General features: G+C 37.8%; 3 protein-coding genes across 3 annotated transcripts; all 3 read right to left on the reverse strand.

The window, feature by feature from the left end:
- Positions 1 to 3360: 3360 nt before the first annotated feature.
- LOC140036510 (acid phosphatase 1-like) lies at positions 3361 to 8076 on the reverse strand. The gene is made up of 3 exons (XM_072078197.1): positions 7272 to 8076; positions 6902 to 7111; positions 3361 to 3682 (listed from the first exon to the last, which is right to left on the reverse strand). The coding sequence occupies exons 1-3, from the start codon at positions 7688 to 7690 to the stop codon at positions 3505 to 3507; spliced, it is 807 nt and encodes a 268-aa protein (XP_071934298.1). The 5' UTR covers positions 7691 to 8076; the 3' UTR covers positions 3361 to 3504.
- Positions 8077 to 14423: 6347 nt separating this feature from the next.
- LOC113725199 (F-box protein At5g07610) lies at positions 14424 to 15847 on the reverse strand. The gene has a single exon (XM_027248216.2). It carries the CDS (start codon positions 15782 to 15784, stop codon positions 14576 to 14578), a length of 1209 nt encoding a protein of 402 aa, XP_027104017.1. The 5' UTR covers positions 15785 to 15847; the 3' UTR covers positions 14424 to 14575.
- Positions 15848 to 18666: 2819 nt separating this feature from the next.
- Positions 18667 to 22630, reverse strand: LOC140036511 (uncharacterized). The gene is made up of 7 exons (XM_072078199.1): positions 22305 to 22630; positions 21790 to 22003; positions 21468 to 21634; positions 20585 to 20709; positions 20126 to 20195; positions 19709 to 19757; positions 18667 to 19013 (listed from the first exon to the last, which is right to left on the reverse strand). The coding sequence occupies exons 1-7, from the start codon at positions 22485 to 22487 to the stop codon at positions 18952 to 18954; spliced, it is 870 nt and encodes a 289-aa protein (XP_071934300.1). The 5' UTR covers positions 22488 to 22630; the 3' UTR covers positions 18667 to 18951.
- Positions 22631 to 22885: the final 255 nt, after the last annotated feature.

Below are 22885 nucleotides of genomic sequence, written 5' to 3' on the forward strand. Positions count from 1 at the left end.
CATTGGTGGTGGGTACATAGTACATACAGTTAGGACCAGAATTCGCTGTTATGGATCATCTAGCTTTTGCGTTAATTGGCTAATTCTTTTGTTCCATGGTAAATGAGGAAGAAGGGAAGAAATTGTAAAATCAAATTAACCCTTTTTTCTTTTTGTTCAGACCGACTGACCTTGACGCATTTAATCAGCTGATCCAAGAATTAACCAGACAAGATGAAATAAATCTAGTAGGATTAACAGGTTCCACGAGCAGAAAACTTGTTCCACGATCTTCGCAAGGCTTTTGGGACATTTTATTAAAAGATAAGATATTGATAATGAACACTTAAAACTTCAAAGGCTAATTAAATAAGAAAATCATCCAAAGAATATAGAATCACGCTACGGAGTTTTTTTTAAAGTGAAGAAGTTAGACTTTGTTCACTTGACAAATATTCGATCAGTTTTTCATACTTGTACAAATGTATTTTTATTTTTGTGGTGCATGTGCCCAGGGAGCAGTATCAAACCCTCAATTTTATTGGTTGACCAATATTAGGATAAAAATTCTGTGCCCAGGGAGCATTTTTTGGGGAGGGGGGGGGGGGGGGCTGTTATTAGTGCTTTCTTCATATGGGAATTTGGGATGGGATCGGATATGGGGTTCCACAACTCACTGTGTAATTGTACCATGCAGTTATGTAGGTAGAGTTAATAATGGGAGATTAGTAAATTCAAAAAAAAAAAAAAAACAGTGTTAGATTGGTAAATTCAAAAATAAAAATAGTGGGAGATTGGTAAATGCCAAATTGGATTAGTTGACATTTAGACGTGACCAAAACCACTGATTCTGATTTTAAAATTTACAGTTCATATTCTTTTAAAAGGTGCAATTTGAATCAGTTCTTGATGCTCTGGTTCCAGTTTGATTTTGATTTTGATTTTATTCCAATTACGTTTCTGATTTCTTTCGGTTACAGTTTCGATTCCTTTAATTATGGTTAAATACTGCTTGTTAAAAAACTGATTCTAAAAAAAATATGACGATGAATATAGAAAAAAAAAAAGAACTTTATTGTATTATCATGTACAAGGAAAACGAAAAAATGATGCAAATTTTATGAAAAAATACCTCATTATTGATTTAGATTATTTATGGGGTCTAGACCTATTAATGGGATGGGATAATAAATTGTTGGGTTAGAATTGGATTTGTTGATATTGGGTGTTGACTATTGATATTGAACTCTAAACTTGTCAAATAGATTACGGTAGCAATTATTTTTTCAAAAACAATTTGAACCAATTCTAAATCACCGATCCTATTCTAGTTCAAAATTTTGATGAATGAATATGAACGTTTAGTCACGATTACGGTTCTGATTCCAATTTCCAAAATCTAGGTTCGATTCTGATTCAATAAGTTGTATAAGATCTGATTCTCTAGTTCAACATCTTCTATTTATAATTACTTCCACCTTACCATTCAACCTAACTCTCCCCTACTTACAACGACGAGTTAGTGCATTATTCGGTAATTATGACTCGTTCTTCTACGCAGGTTTTGGCCCATGTTGGAAAGCAACAAGAAAGCACACAATTCTTTTTTAAAAAAAAAGGTCCATTTAAGAAGATTGGTCCTCAAGGCGTAAAATTGGCCGTTCGAAACATCACTTCTATGAATGAGTTTTGCATTATTTTTTTTTTGACCTTTTATTAAGAAAGAACAATTAATGCCTATATCTGCGTAATCGAAATGGTCCAGATATGAAATGGTCCTGGATCCAGTTCCCCTTGCCTTCGTCCACCTCGGAATCGGATCAAATGAGATGATGTGTTGTCTCTCTTGCCTACTCTCTTTAAAAGAAGAAAGGGGCACGAAGCCAGGAGCATTAAAGAAGGGAAGCCCACCCCTTCGAATTGGCCTTGTTTGGATAGTCTTTTTTTTTTCGTGATCACATTTTACTATTATCTTTTTTTCTCACATACATCAAATCGTTACAGTAATTTTTCTATAAAAAAAATTCTAGAAAATGCAATCAAAAAATTGCCGTCTTGCATGGCTCAATTACTTTTTCCCGGACTGGGTTTATATCCTTTTGACCTTCTGTTTCAAATGCTTTTACTATGCTGGTGGTTAAAAAAAAAAAAAGCACTTTTTTTTTTCAAGCAACTTAGGTGGTGGGTTCGTGCCTTAATTATGGGCAATATTGATTAGTTGCTGGTGACCCGGCACCTAACTAAACCTGTGGCTTGATATCTTCATGATTTTTCAAGCTCAGTCAAATGGGAAGGCCCCACCTCGTGAGGATGATTTCATGCCAAAAACTCCAGACATACCGGGGCCATCAACTTATTCATGTATGTAATTTGTAATTATTAATTAAGTACTAGCATAATACTTGAATTTGCTTTTCCATATATTTCTAACTAGGGTTTTTTTTTTTTTAACAGAGGACACTCGTTAAAATGTATTAGTTCATATGTTAATTTTTTTTTTTTAAAAAGTAAAATTAATTTAAAAAAAGTGTATAAATATATGGAAGAATAATAATTGCTTACAAAGTCAATTAGATATCTTTACTATTTTGAAGAATTTCTTCTAATGATAACGGAGAAAAGAAATAGGGAAGAGTTGGTAGGCAAATGGATGAAGAGAGGGACATTCCATTCCTCTCTATCCGGGAACTAATAAATTCCATTCTAGCTAATCCCCACTCCTTATGCATGGCCAATGCAATAATAAACATCCAATTAAGCCGAATATGTTTTCCGATCCGTACAATCCACAAAGTCACAAACTAAACACAGACACAATAATATGTTTTTCTGACTCGTGAATTGGTTCGTTTCTTGCACCAGTGACCTAATAATTTGCAATGTCATGATCGTTTATTTAGGCAACGTACCTTTCACAACAATTGCGTAGTGCCAAATTAGTTTCGGTGGAGGGTTGCAAAGTACAACTACTTCCTTTCTTTCTGATAGAAATACAGCAACATGATTCACGTATTATTGGATTCTTCTTCTTCTTCTTCTTCTTTTTTTCAAGTATAAATGAAAGGTTTCGAACATGGGACATTTCATTACATTCCCTTCCCCTGTACCATTCATTCAATTCATCCCTCAGTCACATATTGAATTCTTCATTCTACTAGTTAAACGAAACTTGAATACAGAATTTAGAACGATACAGGCTACACAAAATGGAACTTTTGTAAATCAGAGCACGTGCTTTTAGAGTCGTGCTATATCCGGCTGGATAGAGGAATTGTGATGGACTATGTTAATTTGAGGCCCTTGCCCATCAAGCAGAGAGGCTCCGACTGCTACTTACCAAGAATAAAGGTGCGATGGAAGCTGAGAGAATTCTCAAGAAGCTGAGAGAATATTTTCACGGTCGGTGAATCGTTATTATTATGCCTTAGTATTAATGCCTTAAAAGGGATTACAACAATGATTACCCTGTGTTATGTTTTCATACTTGTCACAATGTAGATGGTACTCGTGAAAAATATGTAGAAGTTAAGGAATATAGTACATGGGATTTGGGAGTTTGAACGATCGATCAGCTGGAGAGGAACCTAGTAAATCGCTCCATTGGTCTCCGGAGTTGCCCACAATTCGATAGCCTTCTTTTATCATCTCATCCCTCTTTTCTGACTTGTACATGGTTGCCTGCTTCCGATAGTCCTCCGGGGATCTTTAGAATTTGGAGGTAACAAAAAAGATTAGTCAAAGGCACTTGAATCAGTAAAGCAACTCAGCTTACCATATCTATTGGGATTAGCAAAAAATCAAGGACCTACACGATTTACTTTTTCTGAATTTCTTCCCCTCTGTCTCATATTTTTTGGAGGCACAGGAATATAAATGAAACAAAAAAAAGTTGATTACTTATATTTCATAAAGGACAATATGATCTCGCTCAGTTCAGGAAAGAAAATAAGACCCCTATAAATATTCGAAGCAACTTCTTTTGTGTTTTTCTTTATGTATTTAAAGAACTTGACTTTGTGCTGAACCTCTAATCTTACACAAAGATGCAAAGAAAATGCAGAAGATTAAAGATGGTTATGTCGGACCCCGACTTTACGCTGAGCAACCAGTTGTAAAATCACCAATGAAAACATGAAAGAGGAAGTTCATGTTAACAGTCAACCTTCTATCAGTCCAACAATTAAGCTTCTAATCACCATCATTTATGAGGGTTCCCAAGTGCAAAGTGTTAAGACATGGAAACTCAATGCAACATCTCACCTGAAAAGGCAAAGTACAAAACATGAATTTAACTCTAGCATCAACTTGTTGGACAAAGGCATGGTATCAATTTGACTCCAAAACAAAGAACAAGACCACACACGATCTTGGGTTATGTTGAGACAGAATGAAAAGAAAATGTCTTATGGAAAAAGAATTAACCAAAAGACCAGCCAGTCAAAAGCATTATGTATCATTTTTGTCTTATAATTAGAAAATAAATATACCAAGAAATCTCGACATGCGTGTTCTTTCCCAAAAATATTGAATTTGAATTGTATGCTTGGCATGGGAATGGTACCATAATTAGGTGTAAAGGTAGATATGCATTATCATTATAGAAAGAAAAAACAGTAAATGAAGACTGTCCTATCCAAATCTCATTCCGCATAAAAGACTTTGTCCTGTTCAAAATTCATTGAACATGAAAGACTCTGTCCTATTCAAATCAGTTTCTCAGGGAGTACGTTTATAGAAAGAAAAAGAGAAAAGAAAACCCCTGATATTAACGCAAAAGGTTCTGTGGTCTTTGGTATTTTGGAGCAAGCAAGACCTAAGCTCTCTTCTTTCAGCACTGAGATTGCAGTAAGCTTACTACCAATCACATACATACTGACACAATAGGCTCATGACCATGGATTCTTCTCAATATGCCTAATTTATACCACATTTAGAGACTTGGTTACCTGCATGAACAATAGAGTCGTTCTAGCCAAAGGGCTAGAAAAAGTGCAAGAGTATCCAGTCAGTGCAGGCTGTTCTAGAAATGGTTAGGGGCTTGCAAGATCATGCTTGATATTCACAAAGTACGGAGTTCAACCTCACAATTGGAGAGGTGGAGTTCAACCTCACAGTCCAACCTCATCTTTCGATATTCACAAAGTATGGGGCTCATGCTTGATTCATAAAATATCATAAATAAAGCAACATGATGTTCAAGAAGATACTAAATTACAGCGGAAAAAATAAGGCAGCACATAACCTCGGAAGAAGACATCTAAGAATCTAACAACCAAGTATAAAAAAATGGAACACCTTCAAAGCTACCTCAATCCCAACACAAGTCCCAATTTCTGCTTCCCATCTCTGTCACCACCTACAAAATTTCATGCAGTCTCCAGGAACTTTTTTTCCTGTTCATGACATTCCCAAAGTGAGTAAATTTGCACTTCATAAGTGACACCTCATATATGGCCTTTGTTCACCCTCATACACAGCCTATGCAATATCTACCCTCCAACCACCTTAAAACCATCATTCTTGCTTGCAGTGCCATTCAGCCCAAACAGCTTACTCATTGAATAGCCTAATCTTGAGCTCCAAATCAAACGCATGACGTGACCTAGCCTTCTTAACAGTCTACCACATGCAACCGATTCGGGCTTATGATATTCACAGTTCAGTGTGCTCTCTGCATTAGCTTGGAAGAATAGTCCCATGGTATCACCCAAAAGAAGATTGGTAACTGGCCAAAATGTTGCCTAAGGCACTAAACCATGGACTCTAACTCATTCAGATACCATTCCATCCGCTACCTGACAGTTTAATGGGTATAAAAAAAACAGGGCAATGCTCCCTATCTGAGTCAAGGCATCTTGATTAGTAGGTCTAACCAGAAGTATGATATCCAGGTGGCTATGCTCCTGCCGGCAATGCACACAAAGCAGAAACCACTGCCCTGCTTTCATAAACAGCCACGTCTCTGCCCTTATAGCTCAACCACACATCCAGCACATGACACAAAGTGTGCAGGTATCAGCAATAACAGATGTGTAAGGACTGCACAGAGTATATTTGCCCATATATAGATATATTAGAGCAGCTGTTTTCCTTTAATATCTTGTTCAACTGCTATGTTTATACATAATTAACACCAGATATCAGTACTAATGGATTCACCAATACAGTCCAATGCATGAAATTGTACAAGACTGTATGGTACACCATAACCAGCATGTCCTAGAACACTCCTATGCAATTAGTAAAGATTTTCATCCTTTAGCAATTTTTGGGTTTAGAGACGTTAAGGGCCTAAAATAGTCCTGTGCTAATTGTTCTTTCTATTGAAAGCAAATTATCCTCATTTTTTGCGAGGCTTTATTATTCTATCATCTTTTCATTATATTTTACTGGACAGAATTTATTGAGTATCATCATGTCCACATATCTCATAGTGATGTGGAATCAGAATGCCACAATGTGCTATTGATTGTGAAATCAACAAAACATAACTATCACTATGGAAGCATTAAATGCACCTTTAGCAACTCCTCAGAACCTACTCAAGTATCAGATGTTAAAACAAAACAAAGAAGAAAAATTGCTAGGTTAACAGCAATCCTCCAATTTAGCTATTGAGTTTAATTACAGACACTATGACCAAACAAAAAAAAAAAAACCTCCTACAACCATCATTGATCACTCAAGAGGAAAAAAATGTGCAAAGGCGGTATTTTATCTGAAATATAGGAAACAGGAAGGAAATTCGATTACAATAATTAAGCACGTAGAGAAAGCTATGCCTAATGGTTCATCCAAATCCATCAAGGTAGGTCGTCAGTTGAAGAATCCCCATTATGCATCTCCACAGATTTGCAGCTAAAGAAAATATGTTAATGCATCAAATCGTGCAAGTAGATCCTAGAAAGTTGAACAAACTCACCTCAGTATGAGCTTGTCCCAATGCTGGAATCCAACTTTAATCAGATTATCAGCAGTAATATTCCCATGCCGTTCACTTCGTCCCGTCAAGAAGAAAACCTTGAATCCCAAGCTCGTGACATCTCGATAAAGCTCCAAACTGGAATGTATGGCTGGTGCAAGTCCCTCTTCTACCCATTCATCAAACTTTGTATGATTAAAAATTTCCAACCTGAAATGTTAAAGTAAGAAATTGCAAAATGAGATGTAGTCGTCAACAAACTAATGAAACTACCAAAAGTCAATTCTCATCCAATTAGTCAATAAAAGGACTGAAATAGAAGTAACGAGGAAACAAAAAAAAAAAGAAGAAAGGAACGATGGAACCGTACCCATAACCATGCTGAGCATAATAGGGGAGATTGGAAAGCAGAGTATCATCCACATCAAAAATCCAAACGTCTTTTCCATCTTCCGCCAATTCGACACTTTTGGCAAAGGCTCCAGCCGCTCTTGAAACCCTTTGAAGATCGTAACTATAAGCCCTGCCGGTCATATAGTCTTCAACATAAGCAGCGCATTCTGGAGGGATGGTCTTCCACGGACTCAAGTTATTAGCCTCAACAGCAAACCTCCAACTTGTGCACTGCAATCTAAGTTCTTCCAGCGATTCCCTCAATTGAAATTCATTCCCTTCCGGATATTCAATGACCAATGGCCTTGGAAATATATGAGAATTATAGTTGTCATACGCCAAAGTACAAGAGGAAAAAAGCATCAAGAAAAAGCACATTACGAAGAGAGAAGTCATTTTTTTCCCCAAAGTCAAAGAGAACTCCTCCAACAACCAAGTAAACAGTAGTATTCTTTCCGAACTTGGTTGTCTATTTGGGTGTATAATACACAATACAAGTAAAGGGATGCACGAAGATAGGAATATTAGGGAAGAGGGAGGTGAGGTTTGAATTTTATACGAGTAATTTCTTTCTAAAGATATTAATTATTCCACAAGATGGGGCAGGTAATGGGCATATGCTTTTCTTGATTCGGATTGGGGGAAACTTGCGTATTTGCTTCCTAACTTTACAGTTACAGTAACACAAGTAGTGCTCACTAAAACCTCCTTTTTTTCTGAGTGTGGGTTTTCCGGAGAAGAAGAAGGGTAATAAAGGGTGCTGATTGGTGGAATGGTCGGTGATTAATCAGAAATTATTTGAATTAGTAATCTGGGCAATTGGAGGGCGGCGACGAATACTGAACCGACGGCGAGGATACGTGTACCTGTAGACAAAGGTGGGTCCCCCTGTCGGTGAAAAGCGACTTTTCCATTCGTTTGTTGCCCGATTGGAAGAATTTGACGTGTCTTAGCCAATCAGAACTGTCTTCCCTTATTCTAGTCCTTGCGTATCAGCTGTCTGCTAGGTCATATAAAACACCCCAAAGAAAAAAAAAAAAAAAAGAAAGAAAGGCGTGTCCTTATTCTGTCCGTTAAGCCTCAAGTTCACATGACCCATTAAAAAAAGGGATAATATCAGAAACCTCCCCTGAAGTTTCTTCAAATATCACTTAGCTCCCCTCACATTTTAGAAATCTCTCTTACCACCCCTCAAGTGATAATAGGTCAGCAGTCAACAAGAAATCTAATCAATTGCCAATAATACCCTTTGCTCTGCTGTTAACTTATTCAGCTGATAAAATGCAAAAAATGTCTGAGAGAGCAAGCATGAAACTGTATAAAGCCCGGGAAAGCTTTGCCGCCTAGAAGCATGGGTTCCGTACGAGTTGCATGGCGCCATTTTGCTGTGATAAGACGTCTAATTGCCCGGGAAATGAAGAGGAATGAAATACTACTTATAACTGCGATTGTTATTTGATAGTATCTTTCTGGAAATCTCTCGCTGGACATTGCAGAGGAGGAGAAATATTGCAAAGTATTGAATTGCATGCATTCGGTTGGAGGGAAAGTGATTTTGTCAAAACTGAGATGCACAACAGGTAAAAATCTTCCATTGCTAGTTGATATGATATGATCAACATGTAGAAGGAGAACTTGTCGAGTGTCATGAAGTGTTCTGAGTTTAACATTGCCGAAATGATCTCTGTTTTGTTGTGTTTTTCTGTTTTGTTGGACTTGCTGTGGCTGAATTCCATTGGTAGTTGATATGATGAACATGTAATAGGAGAAAATGCAGGTGTCATGAACTCTTGGTCATGATTTGCCTATAATGTCTCTGTTTTCCTTGTGTTTTTGTGGTTTGTTGGACTTGATGACCAAGTTTAACATCCAACCAGAGTGAATGCAACAGGGGACCTTATATTAAGTATTGCACATGATGGATGCTTAAAGAATGTCTGATTTGATGAACTATGCTTGACCTTTATTTTATTGGTTCAAAAAAGTTGATGAATATTGAGTTGAAACTAAGCTGTAATACATAACAACAGCTTAGCTTTGTAGCTTAACTTTGTAGCTTAGCTTTGCAACTTGAGTTTGACTTTGATTAAGCATGCGTGTGTTATACTATGTCCCTTGTGAGAATATGTGAAATTAGAGCTACTGATTCAAACTTTTCTTGCAAACACACTGATATGTAGGATGGAAAGAATTATTGCACATGATATTCTAGTCCATTACATGGGAAACACTATCAGAATTCCTAATGTTGATCCAAAGAACTACCAATATATTGACCTTCTTGGTGATGTTACTGATAAGGCAATGAATGATTTGCCTGGAAATTTGAACATGCTTGTGCATATGAAATGTGCGATTCCTAGGACAACAAGCTTTATGGACATCAGTAGTGACAAATCAGTCCTTGATATGTTCAAACTTCATGAAAATGATCTTGTTATAAACCTGTACTTGCTGCACCTGGATATTATTCCTACTACAGAGGAGAATATGGTAGAGGACAGGAATAACCAACTTATTGTGGCACAGAAAAACATAGGAATTGAAAATGCTCCTATTCCTGTAGTTGACAGTGAGGGTAATGATGAGATTTATGCTTCTAGTTCTGATGACTCTTGGAAGGATGACATAGATAGTGACTTCAAAGATGTCATAGCTGAAGATAGGGCCTTAATTTCTAGTAGTGATAAGGACGAAAATGACTTGTCTGATTATGAGGAGATTGAGGATGCACAAGTTGTGCCTGATTCAGAATCTGACAGAGAGACTGATCCTATGAGAGCAATTATGCAGTCAAAAATGTGGACTTACAATCCAAGAGAGGACATTGAGTTTGAAAAAGGGATGCTATTTACCAATGTGGATGCATTTAGAGCATTATTGAAGGACTATGCTATTCAGAAAGGATTTCCATTGGTGAGGTTGAAAAATGAAAAGAGCAGGTGCACTGCCAAATGTGGTGCTGAGGGGTGTAACTGGAGGATTCATGCATCCCCGATTGGTGATACAACCACATTCATGGTTAAGACATATACACCTGAGCATACGTGTGTCATGAATAGGAAAAATTCAGAAGCTACATCAGATTGGATTGCAAAGAAGTTAATTTCTGTTATGAGAGATCACCCGGAATTGACAAGTAAGGGAGTAAAGGCTGAAATGCAGAAGCATGGAGTCTTGCCAAGTAGAATGCAAATTTACAGGGCAAAAAAAAAAGCCTTAGAACAGATAGAAGGATCACATAGTGAGGCCTATGGAAAATTACCAAAATATGCTGAACTGTTGAGGATGCACAACCCAGGAAGCATCATGAAAATTCACTATGACAGGCCAAACGTTCTGGTAGAACCTAAATTTCTGAGATTGTTTATCTCTTTCAAGGCACAAAGAGATGGTTTCCTGGCAGGTTGCAGGCCATTTATTGGTTTTGATGGCTGCCATTTGAAAGGTGCATTTGGGGGCATTCTGTTGACTGCTGTTGCTCTTGATGGGAACAATAGTTTGTTTCCATTAGCTTTTGCTGTGGTAGAGTGTGAAAACAAGGAAGCCTGGAGTTGGTTTTTTTACTATTTTCAGGAATTCTTTGGACCATTTTCAGCCAATATTCCACTCACCTTCATGAGTGATAGACAGAAGGTATGTTTCTTCATTTCTGTGATTAAGCATGTTTCAGATTTCCTCCATGACTGTTATAGTGGCTGAATCAAGTGCCTGAAGGAAAGAGCTACTGAAACTTCTGTATAGGGACTGATGACCTTGTACTTATATTTTATAGGGACTCAACCTTGCTTATGAGGAACAAGTGCCTGAAGCTGGTGCACGATATTGCTGTTGGCACATCTACTGCAACTTCAAAGTCAAATTTCCAGGATTGCTGCTGAGGAGATATTTTTGGCAAGCAGCTAAAAGTTATGATTTGATAGGACACAATGAGGCTATGGAAAGAATAAAAAATATTAATATAGATGCTTGGAGATACTTAGCAAACATTCCTAAGTGTAATTGGGCAAGGCATGCATTTTCTGTTGAAATTAAGTGTGATCATGTCACCAATAATTTCACAGAATCTTTTAATGCATGGGTTGGAGAATTGAGAGGAAAGAATATACTTGCTCTGGCTGAAGGACTGAGGCAAAAATTCATGAAAAAACTGCATAAGAGGTATCAAAAAGGCTGCACATGGACATCTAGTGTTACCCCACATGTGATTGGCAAGCTGAAGGATATTGCAGCTGAATCAAGAAGGTGTTCACTGATAATGGTAAGTGACAACACGTTTGAAGTAGCAGACTATGATAAGTCCTATATAGTCAAGTTGACTGATAGGACATGTGAATGCGGGGCTTTCCAGTTGACAGGCATTCCTTGCAAGCATGCTGCACTAGGAGCTCTTTATAGAAGGGAGAAACTGGAAAGCTACTGTGATGCAGCCTTTTCCATTGATCAATACTTGAAAACGTATGCATTCATGATCAATCCAATTCCACATATGAATAGGTGGCCTCCAATGGAAGATGTGACACCAGTAGTAGTTTTGCCACCACCACTTAGAAGAAGAGCTGGTAGACCAAGAAGAAATAGGAGAAGAGCAGCTGATGAAGGAGCTCCTGCACCTCAACACAAGAGATCAATCAGTTTCAGGTACTCAAAGTGTGGCAGATTTGGACATAATAGGAGAACTTGTCAAGGAGCTCCTGTTGCTGAAAAAAGAGGGAGCAGTACTTCTACAAAGCAGGCAGCAAGTCGAAGAGGAAAACCAGGAAGAGGCATTGCTAATACTGGATTAGCAGGATCTGTTCTATGGGTAATTGAAACAATGTCAAATTATAGTATCTGATTGTGTATTAATTCTGTTCAAATGAGCTTAGCTTTGTGATCTGATTTGTCAGGAACATGCACAAGGAAATGTCCCAGTCATTGTATCAAGTCAAGGCAGTAATGGAAGGACTCAAAATCGTGTTGCTGGAGCTCATGTTCAACTTAATCATTCTGCCTGCACTACTACTAATACCAGAAAGGTTTAGTTCAAATATCATTCTGCCTGCTAACTATTCTAACTGTCGACCAGCCATTAGTTTAATAAGATTTGTTGCATGGCTTCAGAGAGGAGGGCCAAATGCAGGAACTGAGAGGACTACAGTTGCTAACAACAACAAGAGAGCCAGACCTTCCATTGCTGTTGGCTCAGAACAAACTCCAGCAGTCACTGCATCTTCAATATCCACTTCTGCTGGTATGGGATCTCACATTGACAATAGCAGCACCAGTATGAGGTTCTAGTTAGTGCTAGTATTATGAGTTTTACTTTGGGAAGCTAATCTGGTACATTTGTATACGTAGCAATCCTCATCATCTAGAATGATGTTCTTAGATGATGTTGCAAATGAGATTCTTGTTGATTGCTACATATTTTTGTTTAGTTGTATATGTAACGTATGCCAAGTGGTTAATTGCATTCCCAGTCCTAGTGAACAACTTTAAAGACTGATGTTTTGGTACTTATGTTTGGGAATTGCAATTTACTCTTGCCAAGTATGCTTTGCTGCTTCCCAGTCCCATGCTCTTGTAAAAATGTCATGCTGTGTTTTTTCGTTTAACTTTATGACTCTGATTCCTTAGGATTATATGTGAAACTAGTACTGTTGTTTTCCAATGAACTTAGCTGGGGAGTATTGTTATACCTAAGGAACTACACCTGATAGCTTAATGCATTTTCTGTCTAGCTTAACTTTGGTATAACACTGATAGGCAACAAATATGGGGGCATACGTATGAAGTAAAACATTCCTTCAACTCTTTTTCACATAGCTTAACACCATCTCCAAGTTACACATGCCTTCTGGTTCTTTCATGCATGGCCAGTAAGGGCCAAACAGCTTGGAACACATCTACTATTACTGGAACAAGAAACTGTGATTGCTTTAACAATTTGAATGAAAAGATAAATTGCTAAGAGTACAAGATTGATGATGAACAAGAAAGTGATGCATGCATTCTGTTGAGGCACAAAGTTACATTCCTGATTTGCTTTCCTCAATGGAAGCACTGCAGAATCGGCACCATTTCTTGTACGCTGCACTTCTTCAACTTCATTTCTTTGCCTCTGCAACTCTTCACCTTCATTTCCTTGATACCACTTGAAGTAGTTGCACTTTGAACAACTAAAATATAGCTTATCCGGATTTCTTTCACTCTCTGAGATTCGTAATGTAGCCTTCCGGTTGCATTTGTAATACCGGTTCTTCATACTTAGTGATGAAGGTGAATTGTATGACTGACCTTGAAAGGATGAACTAGCCATTTCTTTGCTTGCTTTCCTCTTTAAGTTTTGCAGCTACTTCATGCGGTTCCGTCACCTTTTAATACCACTGGAAGCAATGTCAATTTAGCCGTTGCATGTCCAACGGCATGCAACAGTGCTCATACCACAAACTTTTTCTCCAATTCACATTCCACCCACTGCAACTTTCTTAATCACAGGATTCAGTCAAACTAAGGGTATGAAGGGAATTAAAATACTCTCCCTCCTCCAAAACCAATATTCTAATGTTACTTTAGACACCAGGGGCTGACATTGTTAAGAAAATGTCAATTCAAAGGGTGGTAAGAGAGATTTTTAAAATGTGAGGGGAGCTAAGTGATATTTGAAGAAACCTCAGGGGAGGTTTCTGATATTATCCCTTAAAAATAAAAAAGGTGTCAAGAAACTGCAGTTTAAGAGAATAGTACTAGAAGTTCTAATTCTGTGGCTATTTAATGAGCTACCCTGTTGGATGCAGGATAAGTGTGTTAAAAAAGCAATTGATCCTTATTTATTAAGTGAATTTCTCTAGAATTTCACAATTTTACTATTTGAATTGTGGTTTTGTAATAAAAAATTTCATATTTTTCGTGAATATATTTTTCGATCAATTTTTTTATCTCCCATACATTACATTCTTAAAAAATAATTATTTCACAAAAACTTTTTATTAAAAAATTGCAATTCAAACAGCAACTAATTTTTTGCCCTTTTCCTTGGGACATCAAAGAGGAGGTTGATTGATAATTTTTTTTTTTTGGTTGGGGGGGGGGGGGGGGTACCCTGTAGAAGTAAATATTCTGATACTATCGAAACAATTAAATGAAATGCAATATATTGACTGTATCGAAACAAAGAAGGAAGATGAGAAATTTACAAGTTTCTCAATTGTGTGACAAACCAATCCAAATCAAACAGATCAAGAAATGAGCCAAAAACACACCATAGCAAGCTCAGGAAATTGTGGCTATTTATTTATATCAAACACAACAAAGTGATTCAATGTACTGATAAGCATTCACACCCTCAAATCTTAAATAGCCCTCGTCCTCAGCACCCTCAAAATCACAGAGCTTCACGAAGGTTTTGGTGACCAGATTGTAGCGAATGGCCTTACCGGGAATCTGCAAAACTAAGAAAGCTTCCTCTTCTTTTTCACCCCGAATGATAGACAAGACTGAGAGTACATAGTAACCACCATCGTACGAGTCCAATTCAGTCCTGATCATTCGTGGAAATGCACTAGTAACCGCTGAAAGATCAACCATGTACTTGATATCCCATCCTGAGCAGTCCCTCCTCATTTCATACACATAGAACTCAACATCTGGACGACCATACATCTGAATAAGGTTCAAATGGTCGCAAGATTCTCCGAAATAAGTCATTTCAGCTTCCTGTTCTGCATTATTAGGAGTTGGTCCCACTTCTCCAAGCCTTTCCTCATCAACATTGAAGTATAATGAATTATCACGACCCCAATGCCCGAGCCAATGCACTGCTCCGTTCCAGTAGATCCCATTCTTAAAATCATGTTTAGCAGCGAAAGGCTCCCCTGAAACTCTCCAGGGGCCTGCAGTGTCAGATGAGTATATCTGGATCTGATAAGACCCTGAAACCAGCTCAGAGGCCCGAACGCAGACAACTTTATAGGCAGACGACTTGGTAGGGTCAAAAGCCAAGCTTACTCCATATATGGTCCTCCTATATGCCGGCTTTGGGATTGTGGTTAACTGCTTTGTGGTGGGATTGAAAACATGATAGTTCTGTCGGGGGCGCTGAGCTCGGTAACTGGAACAAAGCAATAGGCCATTGCAAGACTGTAGAATCTTTATGGAGCCTGCAGATGGATCACTGGCAAATTTTAGTACTGAAAATGGTGAGGAGGTCAGGTTATGGACGTCAAAGTTGATGTACTCGAATTTGGTTGGGTTGCTGCGAAAGCTTGTGTAGGGCAGGAATAGGCCTATTGCTGGCTTGAGAGCGGGATTGCGGTCCTGGTGGAGGACAGCAAATTGTGGGTTGGATATGAGAGAGAGCCAGCGTTTGGAGACAAACTTGAAACGGATGAGTGATCTTATTGGAAGGCGTAAGAGGATGTCTTCCAATAGCTCATCAATCGAAGCAACTATCCGAGCAGATGTTACCTGCTCGGCTGCTCCGGAGATCTTGACACTACTGATCTCCATTGGTGGGTTTTGGGATCGGGGACGGAGTTGCTGTGCTCAAATTTGTTCGTTAAGTCCTGCACTTATATACTCTGTTCTTGCATACAGATTGCTTTGCAAGCTGGTTGTGCAACTTACGTTTGTTCGTTTGTTTTATTGTACTTAATTTTTTTTTTTTTTGTCACCACAGGGAGTATCCTTGCGGATTAATTTCTCTGTGCTTATGCACCGCCCCCAAGGAATCGAACCACGACCACAAGGTACCAGGACCTAACGAGGCATGGTGGTCAGCAGCCGAGCCCACCCCGAGGGGCTTGTACTTAATTTGTTTATTGATCATATTTTTAAGTTTGGTTTTGTTTCTTGTTACGTGTGCGCTGAGTTGATTACCAAATCTTAAAGTCAGCTGGCAAAGTGGGGATTGCTAGGGAAGCTTTTGGTTAGGTAAAAGTTATGAGCATTTTTCTGTTGTTGAAACTTGCCTGGTACAGCGATAAATCATAAACAAAAGTGTAAAGAATTACCTAAAAGGATAAGATAGAAGCGCCACAATATTGGACTCAAACTGCAAGTCTGCAACCTTTGCCTGTCAATGAGCTAAAAGATTCTACCAAATTTGCCTTACTATTGGGTTTAGCAGGTTGCAGGAAGGCGGAAACAGGTAATTACCCTTTCTAATTTTATAATCAGCTAAGTAATTTGGTCGGCCAAGATTGCTTAGTCTGTATATAATGATTTATGATTTTTTTTTGGGATAATTTTAAAACCTACTATGCGTATAATGTCACCTGACACTTCAGAATTTTAAAAAAATATCACTTATCTCGCTTATTTTTAACTCTTTATAACATTATTGTCAACCCAATCCAAAAAACTCATTAGTGGATAGAGGATATAGAATATGTTTTCATTTCAATATTGCTTTTTTCTTGTGAACCATTTTAAATTCATAATAAATCTAGTTAATCCCTTAATGTTTAAAAACTTGACAGATATAAATTTTTAATTAGGTGTTACAAGGTGTTAAAACTCAAATGAGTTTGTAAACATAAACATTTTTTCCTTGGGTTTCAAGTCCTCAATCTAAACAAGGAATTTAGAAAATTTTCAAAAATTATAAAATTTTCAAAAACTCCTCAAATTGATTGAAAATACTTCACAATAAAGGAATAATCTTTTTTGGCTTGAGAACCATTGAACACATTCTTAAAACTAATTTTTTTTTTTTTTTGTACGTTAAAGTACCTATTGTTATATTATTTCCATCAAAATTACACATTTTCTCAGTTTGTCTTTATGTTCAACCCTTTATTAATGCTTTCAATTCTGAAATAAAAATAGGACAACAAAGAGCACTTCCAAATGAAAACTCTTCTCTATCCAAAAATGAGTTTTTAAATAATATATTTTGAAATGGGTTGACAAAAGGTGAGGGGGCAAATGGTATTTTATTTAAAGTTAAAGGGTTGGTGCTAAGTGAAACTGTGGAGGCTTCCAATGAAGTATGTATGACAACGTTTTAGATTTATTATTATTCACTTTTGAGAACTTCAAATAAGGTGAATGGAATAAACGGAACTACAGAAACTAAAAGGGCCATTCCGTGAACACTTGTTAGTTAGCGGCTTGCATGGAGATATGATGTGCTTGGAACAATTTTTGCCAGAACAAATGAAAAGATTTTCCCAATCTGAGATTTTCTCAGAAATAAAGGGACTTTGAACCAGTTGCACTGAAAGAGACTGAGAGAGGGTAGAGAGACTCCATGAATTGGAAACAATCAAACCATCCACACATAGGAGAACCACCAAAGTTGCAGTGAGGAGCAAGATCACATATCTTCCCCTGCAACTGGCGTCTCCAAATTTAAACCGTATGGCTTTGCCGGGTATACTTAACACAAGGAATGACTATTCATCATCGGTCTTTCGAAAAAAATCCATTGTAAGGAATTTGTGGTAATGCAAACTCGAAGGGTCAAGTAAACTACAAATCAAGCTCAGGAAATGAATTTAGAGAAGCATATGCAGATAAGCTCGTAATGCGGCGACTTTCTTGAATCAAAAGCTAAATTGACAGCGTAAACTGATCGATTCGTACCTCATCTGTCATGGGAACTCTAGGGAGAGACAAGAGGGATAGTAATGAAGTCCTTGGTGGTAGGATTGAAGATATAGTAGTATTTGCAATCACCAGGATTTCGAGCTCGAAAACTACGACAAAGTAGTAAACCATTGCAAGATTGAAGAGCTTTTATTCCCCGCTTATCTTTGCCGAAAGTGGGAGATTTGAATGGGGAAGTCTCATTTAAAGTCAACGCTTTCTTGGCATCAAGTTCATCGAGGCCAAAGCCGACAAAATCATATTCTGGGTTGCTAAGGAAAGAAGAGCCGTGCAAAAGCAGGCCGGAGATTGCTTGGCTAAAGCCGTGATTTTTACGGTGACAAGACTCTGGGCTTCTTGTCACAGAAAGCCAATATTAGCTTTGAAGCGGATGAGGGATTTTACTGGCAGCAAATTTGGTGGCCGAAGACTTCTCCAATTCTTTGGGGCTTTCAGTTTCCCGAGCGACAGCATTCCCGACTTTGAAGCTTTTAGATGGGTTCGCACTTCAGAGAGAACTAGTTGGCAATAGTCGCTTAGGATGGCTGTTAGAAATGAAGAGCGCAGTGTAATGGCAATGGCTGCTTTGCAGAAGGTTCCAGTAAAGGTGATAGCTGTTAATAATTAACACGGGGCAGTAGATGTTGGCGTTGTAGCTTTTGAAGGTTAAAGACATTGACAAGCCACAAAAGCGTATTGAACCAAACAAAATCGTGTTTAACTGCATCGCTTAATAAAAATAATTTATTACTAGTATTATTTAGTGATATATTCATGTATTATTCGTTATAAATATGAAAGACACAAAAATTCCTCATCATTACTTAGCCGACTGCCAACAACCAAAAATAATTGGTAATCATTCAATGCACGAACAAATTGTACACAACCAACCCTTTGTTTGGCTACGAGCCCAATGGGGAGCCTCGGTATCGAGGATTCAATAAGAATTTGGCAATTCCAAAGCATTTCTGGCACGTAAGACTTCAATCTAAAGTGCAAGCTATGGATTCTGGCATGGCTATCTGAATTCCCAGAGTTCACATCCAATGTTTTCTTTTTTTTGTTTTCCCTTTTTTGGGACATCAACTCTTCGAGCTTTTCAATGAAGTGAACATGAAGTTGCCTGAAAACAGAGCTTCTTTATCTGCCCATTCCAAACCATCATTAGTCAAAAGCTGTAACAACAATTAATCAACAACCTATGGGAGAACTATAGTTAAAAAGTTCAAGCTTTAAGGGTAAACGTGTATAAACCGTTCTTACCAATAAACCGATTTCCATTCTCATTGATTACAGCTCTAACAAAAAATGAACAGGCAGGATTCTGTGAGACCAGTGTTTTTTTTTTTCCAATATCTTAAAGCAAGGAAGACTTTCTCTCTGACTTCTTCATATTTATTTTGGTAACTTCAGGGTTACTAAAGTTTAAAATGAAAATAAACAATTCTATCAAAACTGTCTCCAGGCTTCATGAACAGTAAGGCAATCTTGTGGAAAACCTCAGGAACAGAGACTCCCCAAGTATCTAAATCAGTATTAAACTATATCCAAGAACATATCATCGTGCTCCCTTCAGTTCATTTGTAAAACAGCTAACATCCTTTGAGCTTCATCGAAGTTTTAGCTTTCTTTTTCTTTTTTACGAAGTATGCAACTGGTTCCAGTTCTCTTTTTTTCAAATCCAAATTGAATGAATACTCAGCCCAATGGTTTCAATGAATTCTTGTTTCCTTAATTTCAGGGAAGGTTCACGAGGGTGCAATATAAACGTTCTTACATGGCATAACACCATAGTGCTAGTGGAAGACAAGCATATTGCGAAGCAGACAGATCAAGTACCTGTTAGTGATAGGCAACCTGATTCTCGACGAACATACCTTGACATTGCCTGCAAGTAACAGGAAGAAAACAACAAAAATTTAGTATGCTAAACTGACTTTTGAATTTGATATATGTTGTCCTGACGCACCAAGCATTCACCATTGAAAAAGCAGAAAACTCAAGCTGCCATGGTGCGCTACTGAGTAAAACAAGCCATGGAGGCAAAAATGGGTAAAACAAGCCAATGCTCCAGCATAGATGCCATTACAACTTCATGAAATTAAGACTAAGTCCAGGATTGCAAAAAATCATTACAAGTTCCGAGCACCCAACACTGCCCTAGGCGTTTCTTATCAGGCAGCGAAGGAAAAGGCCATTAAAATTCTTGACACTGAATTGATGAAACTTTTCTGGCAAAAGTAGGCAGATACTCACCTGAAGAGGTACTAAGGCAGCATCAGTAGGTACTTTAGACGAATCGCCATCATCAGATTGAAAAACATTCCTAAGGAATAAAAACGATGAAATTCATCAAACAGAATAGACTTGTTATTGTCTTGCTGCTAAGAAAATTATACAACAGTTCCTTGATATAATATTCAAGGTAAGCTTCAAATTTACTTCTGAGAGTAAGGATGCCATTATATAATCAACAGTAAATAACACCTAAAGTAAGAAATCCATTAAGACAAGAAAATGTCTATCAGCTCTGCTGATCAAATGAAACTACCACAGTTCAATACCAAGATAAGTATGCTGTCATCACATCAAATGACCATGTGCAAAATGATTAGGATCTGAAGCACTTAATGACAAGCTCTTACAATTGCATTTGATGGTAGAAAAATATATTGTTGTGGCCAAACATCCATCCTAAAAGTTTAAACACCGTACCTCCAGATCACATTTTGCAACTCATCCTTCTTAGCTTCAGGAAGCATGGCAGTGTCATATGCAACAATGTTCCCATAAAATATCTTCTCCAAATTCTTCATCCATTTGCCCAACAGCAATTTGACCTGCAGTTTCACAGAAAAAAGGACATGAACAAAGATAATCGTTGAACAAACAAAAAGCAAAAAGTACAGGCCATTGCAGATATGCTGACCACTCAAAACATGTACAAAAATTGTCGAGGCCATCTCCAATAAATACCACAACCAAAATTTGTGTAACTAAGAAAATCATAAATGGAAGTGAAAACAGGATTATCAGAGTTACCGCACAACCAAACAAAATCAGGAACATCAGGGTCCATTTATAGAAAAGAAAAGAACTGATTTGAGCTGATGCCTTATGCAGGTAAACAGGTTAGGATTATTCCTCCATGCAGCTTTACACAGAGCCTAGACTGACAACAAGTAAATAAGAACAAGCACCAAACTGTTGCTTTTCTTCATTATCCTTCTTTCCTTCATACCAGTGACTCCAAGTACGCGCAACTCTAGATTTCATTTTACTACCTTTCCCTATTGTGTTCATTTTATACCTGTCTGACAGTTGGGTTCATGAGTCCAAAATGTTTGCTTCCTAAACCACATCCCCCACCCATATAGTGAAGTGATATCAGAGCAAGTCACCAAACCTTTCTAAAAACCAAGAAACTGACTGTCAAACCTCAATCACTTTCACCACACTTCTGGGGAAACTTCAACATGATTAGCACTACCATGATATTGCTGGGGAAGCATGTAACATTAAAACTGAATCAAATGCCAGGAAAATTGAACAGCAAGATTCCAAGCTCTAAACAAGTATTTGGCGAGAGGTCACCAACCCCTTCCTTATCAACTCTCAATTCCACATCATGATTGTATCTCTCATACAAGTACTGCCCCAAGTCTCCTCCTTCTTTTCCTTCTTCTTTTAAGCGGCGTAATACAAGCCACATATGGAGCACAAGCAAGGCAAATGTTGTTTTAAAGGTCTTCTCCAGCCTAAATACTGCTTCACATCAAAAAAATATGATGAACATTAGAGTACTTAATCATATGTAAACTACCTGGTATTGTTAAATAACAAAAGGACAAGTAAATACAAATTCATCAGGTGATCTTGAATAGCAGATTGCAACAGATAGTAATTCATAAAAGACTAACCATTATAGATTGCCGGTTTGTCAACTTGAGAAGTAATTCGGAGGTAAATTACATTTGCCCCACGAATAGACTTGCTCTGTTTGCTATAGAAAAGCATCAGTTTAAGGATAAAACGCTTGATTCCTTCATAATGTGGCTCTTCAATTCTCAGCGGTGAATCAGCAGGCAATGCCAAAGAACAAGGTTTTGACCAGAACATCTTGTTCAAATTCACCTGCTTGAACGAACAAAATATTTTCATTCATACAACCAGTTCAAAAAACCCGAACATAGCCTGTAAATTCACCAATTCCACTTTTCAAAGGCTTATGAGATTCTAACAGCAAGAATGACCTAGACTAAAGCAAAGAAATTTACTCTTCCGACAGAAAATTTACAGAAGCACAAAAGAAACAGAAAAAAAAATTGGAATTTATTAACTAAAGAGGAAAGGAAAAATGTTTCGAGGACATACACAGATTACAGAGACAATCAACTTCCACTGATGAAAACAGAGTGATGTGATGTACACTTACATCCGTTTTAGCGGTGAAGTTTTTCACGGTAGGATCAGGCACGGCGGAATCTACGGTGGCCGCAACATCCGAGTAATGAATACGTGAAGACGGATAGAAATGGGCAGCATGGACGAAGTTATTCCTCCCTGGAACAGCCCTGGAATAATTGTTAGCTGCTGCTCTCCACAATCTCCCCAGCATTTTTTGTCGTAATCTATTCTGTACGAAGGAGTACTAAGATTTCAAACAAAAAAGAAACCAATAGAACACATACTCCACTGGGTTACACTAGCAATGAGCTGCAAACCTAGGAGTAGAGATGAAGACCGAGGACCAAGGTTACTTAATTTCCGTCATCTTTGGAAGCATGATCATTTTTATTTTTATTTTATTTTTATAATTTATTTCTATTTTGTTTGGAGTCCTCCTCCTAAAACCCTAAGCTAAACTGATAAACCCTTTAATCCAAAACGTTGGTGCTAAGGTAGTTTAATCGAAGGGATGTCGGGCATCATTTCAATCAAAAGGAGCTGATCCCACAGTCTCAGTTCACTTTAATTTATTCCGCACATCAAATACCTCAATTCTCACACTTTGAT

The sequence above is a fragment of the Coffea arabica genome, chromosome 2e (assembly GCF_036785885.1).
Source record: "Coffea arabica cultivar ET-39 chromosome 2e, Coffea Arabica ET-39 HiFi, whole genome shotgun sequence".
Lineage (NCBI taxonomy): Eukaryota > Viridiplantae > Streptophyta > Magnoliopsida > Gentianales > Rubiaceae > Coffea > Coffea arabica.